This window comes from Apteryx rowi, unplaced genomic scaffold, assembly GCF_003343035.1.
Source record: "Apteryx rowi isolate R43461 unplaced genomic scaffold, aptRow1 scaffold_181, whole genome shotgun sequence".
NCBI classification, from domain to species: Eukaryota; Metazoa; Chordata; class Aves; order Apterygiformes; family Apterygidae; genus Apteryx; species Apteryx rowi.
Window position 1 is genome coordinate 463,533 of NW_020448097.1, and position 12,043 is coordinate 475,575.

A 12,043-nucleotide genomic window follows, 5' to 3' on the forward strand; every position below is an offset into this window, starting at 1 on the left:
GGAAGGGAGTTCCACACAAATTTCGGACAAAAAATGTCTTCCTCCAGTAAATAAATAATCCAAACCTTTTTAAGTCCTCTTGCTCCTCATAATAAAAAGACACTTTGCTCTAAAAAGTGTTCCTTAGCTCGTATCTACCATATGATAAAAACCTCATCATCGTTATGTCAAATCTGTCATAGTCTAGGATAATTGAATCAAGAGAGCTGATGCTTCAGATTTCGGTATCATCTTCAGTGGCATAATTTTCAGCAGTACCAATCTTTTCTATACCAGTACTTTCATGATGAATGAGGCTTGTACTGTTAACTACATCGGACTTGCCAGCAGCAAAAGTCACGATATCATAACAGACCTCAATACCAATTTGTGTGATTGTTACACAACCACTTTGGCAGCTGTTAGAGACTTCTTAGTTTCTGGTCTATCAGTTATCTCTGTGCTCTTCTCAGTGGTTCCTGCAATAAACACAAACTTCAGCATTTTCCGAAACAGCGGTATTAGTGAGAAAGCAAACCCAACGGGAATGCAGACCAGCACTTCCCTGTCATTACCCTCAGCATGCACAGACTCAACAGAGGACAACAGAGAAACTTTACCATCTAAATGATGACGCAGTCTGGGGTGAAGGGCCCTACTGATATCAGTACAGGCTTCTCCCTGTAATCCACTGCACTGGCTTCTAGCCAGTACATTCACCTTGGCCTTACAGGGACTGCAAGCTCTTCCCTGGCTACACAGCTGAGGTGTTGATTCCCCTTGTTACAACCATTCAGAAAAGTTGCTGCAAGCGCTGCAGTATCTAGTGTCAGGGACCTATTCAGGAAGCAAGTTACACAGGGGACTATTTTAAATTACGATTTATATTATCATCTTCCCTAGATGAGGCTCCTGATCCTAAGAATTTTGCCTTTTCTGACTATACTTTAAAGAATTGTGTTTGCTCAAAAAAAATTAAGTCAGTATAGACTGTTCAAGAAAACTAGGGAAGGATGTCAGATGTCATTTCAGTACCTGGCTTAGAGGACTTTCCTGTTATCAAATGTGGCTGGGTTCAATAAAGCTACCTTAACAGCCTTATATTACCGCAGGACCAGCTTAAAAAAAAGAAAAAACGTTAACCTGGAAAACCTACTACTGTCACAAAAAAGCTCTAAGCCTTTCATTTGTCCATTTCATTGTCATGAAGACAAGAGACAGCCCCAATTTTTTATTTAGAAGGAAAAACTATTTCACTGTCCACTTTTAAATGTGAATTATAAGTTGCAAACTGACTAATTTACGTATTATTTGAGTCTATATTGTAGCCAACTGTGTAGATAACAAAGATACAACTGTATGCACAGAAGTGACTGCCCCATCCCAGATAACTGCTGTGGTTATGCAAGATTCCCTGACTGGGTGTTCTCAGTTTATCTATGTTTAGTGCAAAAAGAGCTGTGCACCTTCTATTCTGGGGTGCAATTTGTCATGGGCACCTGGAAAATAATGGAGAGGAGCAGTAATTCACTTTTGTAATAGATCTTGTGGATGGGAAGGAGAGTAGTAAATGCCATTTATCCCACTTTAATACTGAATTCTAATCAGCATTGGAGTACTCTGACCAGTAATAGGTCCTGCACTTTAAGGAAGGTGTGAACTCCTCAAATAGTTATGTGCTGAAGTACAAAAAAGATTTCTAGAAAGAAGATGGGAATAATGTCCTTGCGGTAAATATGATAATCATAGTGGACTCAGACTGTAACAGGAAAAATTCTAGTTACACAGTAGGAGAAACTATCTAATGCTAAAGATAGTACTACAATAGATTGGAGGAGGTTGTGACCCTCTCTGGAAGAGGCTAAAGTAAATGTGCTTTCTTCATGTGGTTTGCAAACTTTGGAAAGATAGGTCAGCTGCTCTCCTTCCCACTACCAGAAGAATACTGGTTATACATCACAAGCAACAGTATATATTGGTACAAATGCGCAAAGAAAAAGTAGCAGTTACTTCACCTATAAAATAATTGTGCTTTTTGTGTACAGTTGCTCTGACCCTTAGCCCTCCTTGACAGTGTATAATCAAAAAGCTGCTGGGGGAAGAAGCTAGGAGGCTGGAGCATTTCTGTCTCATTCTGCTAAAGGCTGACTGAGCATACAGGTGCTGCCTTAACATATGTTGCTGACCAGAAGTATCCAACATGGGTATATTTTCTGAGTATGCAGAGATAGTACAGTAAATACATACTTATCAGAGTTAACATGTAGACAAACAGCTGTTTAAGCCATACAATATGTGCTTTGTAGCTGAATTCTTAGCTAAAATTGCAATGTTACCTATGTTGTGACTTTCCTATAAAAGATCTCATTAGCATAGTTTAGCAGTTAGGGTATTTTTTGGAGTGCATTGAAATTATTTTCATGTAGCTGTTTGTTCCTGTGCTGCTCAGAGGTGAATCTGGGAGAAGAAAAAACTTCTTTTTGTTTTGAAAACAGTAATTTATTATTTGAAGAAGAGTTAACATGTAAGATTTATGTTTCAAACAGTATTTGAAAGTTCTCTCAATCTTCTTGTAGGCCATAGAAAAGCATCTCATCAGAAAGTCCAATGGAGGACTGACTTTCATTGGGGAATGGAAGAATGGGCACCTTGAAAGAAAGATGGGCCATTTGACCTGTTTTGCAGGGGGAATGTTTGCCCTTGGAGCAGATGGTTCCAGAGATGATAAAGCTGGACATTATTTGCAACTTGGAGCTGAAATTGCACATACGTGTCATGAATCATATGACAGGACAAGTAAGATACTTTGCTAATCTGGTTATTTCAATAGTTGAAATACAGGAATTGGTGGAATTATTTAAAAGGCTTGTTATGAACCTATTTCTTGTTTCCCCTGCACTGTTTTTATACAAGCGTAGTTTTCCTCACTTACAAGTATTCATTTCTGATTTACATTACGGTGAGTAAATGAAGAGCCAGACTTTATATAGTTCCTTCCCTGGTGTCTATCCCTATCTTTGCATCAGTCAGCTGAGACATGCTGTGTGGGTGCAGGGAGGGGAGGAACGTGTGTATACTCTTGTCCTCCCAGATACATTGGGCAGTTTTTCATTTCAAATATACTGTTCTTACAGTTATGCAGGGTGAGAAATTTGTAAATATAATTTGTACTGTTTTTAGTAGTAGTACATTCTGGGTCAGTACAATGTGCAATTAAACTAGAGAGGACAGAAATTAGTACGTGAATTGTGAGTTGGCCAAAGACCTGATTAATGAGGAGGCAATGTCAGGCTTTACTGTTGGGCTACAAGTTTCTCAGGTTCACAGTCTTTTGGGCCAGGCTTATTTTATATCTTCAGTAGTGTCCTTGATGCATAAAGTCGGAACGTGCTGATTACATTTACTGTGGCCACAAAGTCAGAAGGCATTATTAAATCGGATGACTCTCAGAATAGTAAAGCAGGAAGACCTTGAGGATTAGACTCTCAGAAATAATGATTTTACCAGAAAAGAGGTAAGAGCCTTTTCTCTAAACTGGAAGTTCATGAGTTGGAAAACAGAGGAGGGAAAAGATCTGAGAATACTCTTTGCTCATGAAATGATGAGGCAATTTGATATGGCTTTGAAAAATGTCAGTGCAGTCCTAATCTGTATCAGTTGGGAATTTTCAATAGAGATAAGAGAATACTAACACTATCATAGAAGACACACATAATTTGTCATCCAGGATGCTGTGTGCTAATCTGAATTTCCAAGCAGAATGAATGCAGAGAAGGACCAAGAGAATGATTAAAGTAATAGAGCTTTTATCTTATAGTGGGAAACAAAGAGAGGTTGGCCTGCTCAGACTAGAAGAATAATGCCCAAGAAGGGGATAAATTTGCTATTCATATCAGGGGGTAAACACTGAAGAAGAAATAAGCTATTTTAAGATAATAAACAACAAAGTTGTACCAAGAGCAAGAATTTGTAAGCTAGCTGTGAATAACTGTAGGTTGAAAATTGGAAGTGGCTTTGTGTAGCCATCAGAAAAGTGAGCTTCTGAAATAACTTTCTAGTAGAGGTAGTGAGAGCTAAGATTCAAAGTAGTTTTAAGATAAGGATTCATGTGTTTATGCAAGGATTGCATAATACCAGTGTAACATTGCCTGTAGTTTTAAAGAATTAGGTTTGATGGTCTAGGAGGGATACTTTCACCTGTGTAGCAGCAGCATAAAAAAGGGAGAAAAAATAATATTAGGATGCTTTAGGAAAAAGGAAATAATATTACAACTGTTGTTGCATTGTGAAAAACTGCATTAAAACTTTTAGTTCAGACACTTAAGAAATACTAGATTTACTATTGTTTATGCAGCCCTAATTTTTTTCCTTTAGGTGTTTATTCTGTACCCTAAATAAGTCAAAAGCCAGGGAGATAAAAGTTTTGATTACATATTTAATGACTGTATAATAACACACACATGCCAGAAACAGACTGAAAGAGCTCTAAATTGGGAATGTCCTAGTTTTCTTTTGCTCAGTCATGCAATCTCAGTAATGTGGATTTGTTTTTTTTTTTTGTCTGGGCTGATTTTTCAAAGAAAATAAAGAAATGTGCAAAATGTCAACCTCCTCGTTATGCATTAGCAGCAGAATTTGATGCAGAGTTTTATGCTTAAGTGAGAGAACTAGCTGATTGCAGAAGAAGGCTCTCTTTCAGGAGCAGATAGTCATCCTGGTTCAGCTGCTAGATTTAGGTTTCAGTCAGCAAAAGGGGAGAGCCTGGTCTTCTCGCTCTCCTGTAGACTTGGGAGAACTCTTGCCCCATGTGGTGTCCCCAGAGGAGACAGCAAGATACTTAGACTGTGTGTTTGGGATAGAGAGCTCTCTTCAGGTAGAACAGTCAGAGCTGTCTTTTCCCTGGTCTTTCGAGGGTTAATCATAGTAAATACTAGCACAGTCTTATAATATTTTAGTGTCAAATTATTACTTTATGAAGCAACCTAAATTTCCTTAAGGGCTGAACATGAGAAAAGAAGAAATTGCTATTTTAACAAGTCGAGTTTCAGCAAAATCGAAATGGAATTTCACAGAACAAAAACACTTCTGGAAAAGAAGGGCATTATATTGCCAAATGTGGAAAGCCTGTTTCAAAAACAAAAAAGAGAAAAGAAAAAAAAAGCATCAGGCAAACTAAATACTGAATCTGCTACTATTTTTTCTTAGATCAACGTTATCATATGTATCATGGAATAACATCTCCAGAAATTCTGGTTTTAAATCTTGCTTTCCAGTGAGCCAAGTTCTTGCAGTCGGAAACTAACAATTTCAGGGCCAGGATTTCTGGATAGCGTTGTTTCAGATGCATTCCACTGGAGTAACTTTGCTCTGGGCATATTTTACCAGTTTACCAGTAAAATGCTCTTGTCTTGCAGTGACAATTCACACATCTGTTTAGCATTTAGGTAATTTTATGCCGTGACACTTGTGGCTTGAGGCTTTTTATATATTAATTTTTTTAAAAGCAGTAATAGCATCTGCTCAGGCTCTTCCCCGTCTCATACATGATCCTATGTCTTTAGGCAAACTCAATCACCCTGTATGCAGCAGAGCATTTGTGGTGGCTTCAGATTTCTTCAGCAAAACAAGACTTTACTTATTTTATAAAGCGAATACAGTCCTTTCACTTGTTCTCGTCTGTTTGCCCCTTTTCTTTGTTTACTTACCTTTGGGACTGCTGTTACCACAATCAGTGCAAGAAGTCATCTGTTGAATATGATTGCCTGATCTGTCATTGGTTCTAAGACCACCTCTGTGGTCCCTTGGATGTCATTGCTTCTACTGATGGCCTTGAGATGAGACAGATAGTTATATGAACCTTGTCCCCTCTCTGGTCTATCTGTTGATGTCAAGCATTCTGTTGCCATCCAGTTTGTTTTCTCGGCTGTGGATCTTCATGATGTTTAGAAGTTGTTGTCCCAGCAGGCAATTAGACCCTCCTCCCCCAGCTGTGACAGGTGGAAAAGCAGATTGTACCGCAGGAATCCCCCACAAGTTTACCTGGGTTGTAATGCTCCCAAGCATCTTCCAACATGCTCCCCAACTCAAGTACTTTTAGGGTCCCCAGACTCATGAAGAAAAGGTATGGGTTTTGCAACAAATTATTTGGGGTGGATTGAGGACCATCACTGCAGGTAAAAAGATAACCCCCGCCCCCTTTTTTTTTAACCTCTGGTGAAAAAATGGTGAAAAAATGTCCTATACTACCCTGTCCTTTCCTTCCATATTAGCAAAAGCAGCCATTTTTCCATTTAACAAGCAAAAGTTGCCACATGGTCACAGGTTTGCACAGTGATGTTGTAGACTGACTTTACTTGTAGTGTTGGCATCATTGGAACAACCGCTTTCTCCTCGTATTTGGGGTATTCCTCCATCCCCTGGAATGTTTATCAATGTGTCCTTGCGGGCTCTTTGAATGCTTGTAGTGCCTCCTTGGGGCTTACTGAAGAATTTAGGACATTTCTCAACCTGATTGAAAGTGTGGCACAAGTTAAAGCAGGCCATCACCTTTTGCAAGATTTGTTGCTGGGGTCACCCCATGCCAAGTCTCCCAACCTATGAATAAGGCCAGCCGCAGATTTGTGAGACTCCCTTAGAGAGGCCACAGCCTTCTGCACCTGCATGTCTTGCAGATCAAGCAAAGATACTCTGTCTTAGCCTACAAGACTCAATTTTTGCTTCATTACCCAGCACCATTATCATTGGTAGTTGCTGCTGCCTTAGGACCAATCAGCATTAAGATGTAAATTTTTTTCACAGGGGCAGATGTGGAAAAAGGATGATAACCCATTTTGGACTTACAGGGCTTATATATGTTCATACATAAGCTCAGTTCAGGTTGGTGATGTTGGAGATCATCCCAGCTCTTCAGAGAGGAGAAAGACTTTGGTGTCTTGAATTTAAGGATACTTCATTCAACATCTCAGTCAAAACATCTAACAGGAGATAGTTACACTTTGTGGTAGACATAGACCAATTCTAGTTCAAAATTCAGTTCTTGACTTCTGTACAGATTTTTTGATAAGAAACCTGGCCATGATAATAACCCAACTGAGGTGATGGTATCTGCTTTTTTATTAAGCAGATGACTGATTAATTAAAGGCAAGTTAATCACTGCCTTTGGGTTAGCTCGGGCCTCTTTAACTGTGGACAGTTAAACTAAGTCCACATCCTACAACTTGCTGGGAGCAAATCTGAAATCACTTACCCTTTGAGAGGTGTGTCTGGTTTTGCTGAGGCTTTGCTGTCCTGTGCATGTTATTTTCTCAAATGGGGCCCAAGTCTCATGGTCCAAATATAAGCTGGTCTGTCTGCATGACAGCCACCACCTACATGGCTTGTTAAAAGTTTTACCTTAATCCTTCTAGATGCTGGTACAACCTTTCTATCCCCTTTCCCACCAAATAGCATTCTCTCAATACTTAGATTAGTCATTTTATCTGTCATGATGCTGTCTGCTCAACAGTGGTGATTAGGTCTGAGAAGTGGCACAGTCATTGTGACCATTTCCTCTGTATTTCCATAGACATTATGTCTCAGTGACAATTAGCATCACTGCCATGTAATTAATAAGAGGCTTATGCAGGGACACAGTCAGTCTGAAACCACTTTATTGATCATCTGATTCATATCAACGTTTTCCAGGAACTTTTTAGATGACTTCAGACTCTTGAGTTGTAGGGCAGAGAAGTGGCTGGGGATATCCTGAGCAGCTCAGGATCTCTCATCTGTGGAAGTGCCCATAGATCCTTTTCAAGGAGGAGATCAGCCTTGTATTCCCTGTGGGATGCCTTCCTAATCCGCTGGTTGGAAGAAGCTGGTGTTCTGGGGAAGGTGAAGGCAGAGGGTGCAGGCATGATTCTGATCTAGCTGTCTGAGCAAGGGAGCTCTGGTTTCAGGATCCATTGAACCGATTGGCATGAGACCCCAAGGCTCTTCCCCTTTCCAGGTGATTGTGAATGCTTGTGACACCATTTGGAATCACCCAGAGTTTGAATGGGCATGTTGACTGTCAAAGACAGAAAGCTCACCAGAAAACTCTTGTGATGTGTGATTTCCATACACTACTGCTTCCTTTCTGCATTGCTTTTTGCTGTACTATAACCTACTGATTAGATCATTGCTGCAGTTATCCTAAGGCTCCGATCCTATGACAGAAGATTTTGAGATTTCTCTATAGTCCAACGTACTGTCAATTTGGAAAGAAGATTGAGGGAACTGAAGATATGGGGCATGCTCTGATCTGCATGCCCAAGTACTGGCACAGCACAAGAAGTCAATGCTGTCAGTGGGCACTGGTAAAGCTAAAAGATTCTAGTTTTGTGTACATACAGTGCAAGATTTCTCAAAGTTTAAACTTGTGTGTAGATTGCACATCTTGGACTAGCTTTTTGTTTTATATGCTTAATGTGCACCAATGAGAAACATGGCAAAGGCATAAAATAAAAGGTAATGTGAAATCCATGAATGGTAATGAAAAAATGGTGATGAAAAAAGGCGCCCAATGAAATTGAAAGAATAGAAATACCAATAATAAATCAATCTGAAGAATTGGCTATCATAGGTATCATAGAAGTTAGATTAGTAAGAATAATTACCTGTATAGATGGCAGAATGTGCTGATTTACAGCACATAGGATTTTTAGTAAAATATACCAACTCTTAAACATTAGAATTTTTCCAGCCATTAGGTGGTAGTCTGTAAAATAAGTATCATCCAGCGGCAAATTATTTTATGATGGAAGTTCCTTGCACATCTTTAGAGCTTCTGACAAGAATTGTCATCAGAATCTGGGTACAATGTTAGCTGTTTTTATACATGTGACAATTCCAATGCAGAGTAAACCAGATGAATAAGGTTTCAGCTGAGACATTGTCAAGGTATGAGTAGATGCTGTCTCTGTCCCAAGACTCGCAGTAAGCAGCTAAATGGGCACAGATGATAGGAATAATTACTTGTTTTCCTAGGAAGTGTAAAATGACCTTGTACATTAATGGAATGGTTTAGGGAGCCTCAAGCAAAAATACCTTGGAGGGTCTCTTCCTCAAGTTTTATATGAGTTAGCTTGACCATCTCTGTAATAATGACATGCTGCGATTAATTTTGTGTCCCTGGTTTCAGATAAAAATTCAGTGAGTTTGTCGCACTCTGCAGGGCTCACCCGTCCTCTGGCTGAGCCATGGTGTAATTTCTTGGTGTGCCCAATAACATTAGGAGTAGATATAAATAGTTAAAGATTTAATGCACCAGCATGCTTCAAAGCAAAAGGAGTAGCAGTTTCTGTATGTGGTGCATCACTAGAACTGCCTGAAATCCAACTATTTTGGTGGATAAGGGTGATCTAACTGACATGGTTTACTTGATCTCCAAAAGGCTTTTTCAAAAGTTCTTTGTCAAAGTCTTTTAAGCGAATTAAGCAACTATAGCGTATGAAGCAAGTACTAGCATAGATTAAAAAAAAATTTTGTAATATAACAAATAGGGTAGGGATGAATAGTCAGCTCTTGCAATGGAGGATGGTTAACCAGGGGTGATCTGGTATATCTATTTAGTATATTCATAAATGACCAGGAAAAGGGCGTGAACAATGAGGTAAGTGTGCTGCTGCTGACAGTAATGAAAAAAAGACTACTCAGGGTAGCGAAGATGAAAGAAAGCTGAAAAATTGCAGAAGGACCTTATGAGGTTGAGTAATTGAGCAATAAATTAGAAAATTAAATTCAGTGTAGTTAAAGTGAGGCACCTGGGAAAAAATTATTCGTAACCTCACATACAAAATGATGAGCTCTTAACTGACCATTACAACTGAGGAAGGAGCTCTTGAGACTGTGAAAATATCAGCTCAGTAGCAGTCAGAAAAAACAAAGGGAGAGAGAACAAAATAGAAATCATGATTATGTCACTGTATTAATCTATGGCTTACCCACACCTTCAGTGCTATGTTTGGGTAGGTCCTCATATTTCAAGAAGGGTAGAGCAGTATTGGAAGAGCTGCAGAGAAAGGCCTTAAAGATAAGGAACAGCTTCCATTCAAGGAACAACTGAGTTGGCTAGTGCCCTTCAGTCTGGAAAAGGGTTGATTTAGGTAGGATATAACAGAGGTTTGCAAAGTCATAAAGGTATTGGAGAGGGTGGGTAAGAATCACTTGTTCACTCTCTTCTTCAACATAAGAACTAGAGACTACTAGTCTAATAGCAACCAAGCTGCAAACAGAAAATAGCAAAAAAAATTATTCTACACAGAAGAGGTAGTAGAGATGTGGAACTCTTTACCAGCGGATATTTTGGATGCTTAAGGTTTGCACAGGTTTAAGGGAATGCCAGATAAGTACTTGGAAAAGAAATCTATTAAGAATTACTGACCAAATAAAAATATGCATCTAGTTTTGGAGAACCCTTGAGCTGAAAATAGGAGACGGGTGGAGGAGCTGGAAAGGTGTCATAGATGCTTATCCTGTTCTTACTCTTCCCTAGACATCTAATTTTGACCACTGTTGGAGAAATGATATTGGACTAGACAGAACTTCCAGTTGGCTCAATGTGGCCATTCTTATGTTCTTAGTTTTGGATAGGTGGAACTCTGAATCTGATCTCATTGATTTTGCAGTAAGATTTGTAAATATTTTCAGTAAAACGGGTAAAATGACCCATTTTCAAATACACATCATAGACATTTCCTGATGGAGTTTTCCTTACCAAGTGTGTGGCTGAAGCATAGTTTTTTGTGTTTCTCTGTTTATGTACAGAACCACTCTCCCTTGTAACAAAAAGAAAAAGGAGCTTTTTTGGAGGTTTTCTGCTGGGGCACACAGTAGGTGGTGCTCATATTTTTAACTGTAATATTCTAAGGTTCCCCTTTCAGACTCATGAGACCATGGTTAATTTGAGCCTCTAGCCCATAGGAATTACATGATTAATCTGTTTGATACTTTTCAAAGCTTACGCACAGCTTGAAAGTTCAACCCCTTAGAAATTCTCTGCCAAAGCAAGGGGTTGGGTGAAGCTGTAGATAAGAGTGCATGATTTATGTGAAATCTGAAGAATAATGTGTAGCTGTGTGATTAAAAATATAAGTAAACTGTCTCTAGCACTGCCTCTTCATATTATAGACAATATTTCTACAGGTACCTCCTTTTTACACAAACAGTCTTCCAGAGGCTGGCATAGTGCCATTATAGCTTCCATTAGGGCAGAAATGGTGAATCTCATAGTTCAGAGATTTTCAGGCCTGGCTAAGTTTTTGTTGCCTACCTTTACTTGAGGATTACATTACAAAGCACATTGGTTGTGGTGACCTAACTTGATTTTCCTAAACCAAGAGAGTTTGGATGAAATGCAGGTTATTTGGGATGGTGATACCTGTTTTTGTTCTAAGATCTTTTCCCACTGTGCTGGGTGGGATCAAAGGACGTAAAAACCTCTGCTGATCTTTTTGGTTTTTTTTTCTTTTTGCTCATATAAGGAACTAATGTCAGTCACTTTAATTTTATCCTATAATTGAATGTATTAATGTGTTTGTATTCTTAGTATTTCATTAGTTTTCAAGAGGATTACTATAGTCCTGGCAAGATAGGTCATTTTCTCACAGGAATTGAATTAATTATGCATCAGAAAAATTGCAAGCCTCAACAACAGGGAATATTTATGAGATAGCTTAAAGAAAAGCTAGTTTCTGCTTTCCTCACATGCTTAGGGTGCAACAGTCCTTCACCTCCTAGCTTCCCTTCCTGCAAAGATTTGTAAGGATTAAATTTTTCTCTCTTTTTTTTTTTTCTTTCCTTTCTTTCCTCTGCAGCATTAAAGCTGGGTCCAGAAGCATTCAAATTTGATGGCGGCGTAGAAGCGGTGGCAGTACGACAGAATGAAAAGTATTACATCCTAAGACCAGAGGTGATTGAGACCTACTGGTATATGTGGAGATTCACACATGATCCCAAGTACAGGCAGTGGGGCTGGGAGGCAACACAGGTAACTATCGATTAGCCATCAGTAAATTAATTCTATTTTTCTTTCCTTCTGTAGCC

At 39.1% G+C, this 12,043-nt stretch overlaps 1 protein-coding gene across 4 annotated transcripts in view; it reads left to right on the forward strand.

The window, feature by feature from the left end:
* Positions 1–12,043, forward strand: part of MAN1A2 (mannosidase alpha class 1A member 2) — a 158,259-nt gene that overhangs the window by 130,672 nt on the left and 15,544 nt on the right. For 3 of the 4 annotated variants that reach the window (XM_026061519.1, XM_026061520.1, XM_026061522.1), the window contains 2 exons: positions 2,556–2,775; positions 11,815–11,987. In XM_026061519.1, the coding sequence (XP_025917304.1) occupies positions 2,556–2,775; positions 11,815–11,987 (393 nt within the window). The remainder of the gene's footprint in view (positions 1–2,555; positions 2,776–11,814; positions 11,988–12,043) is intronic. The other variant, XM_026061521.1, reaches the window with a different exon arrangement.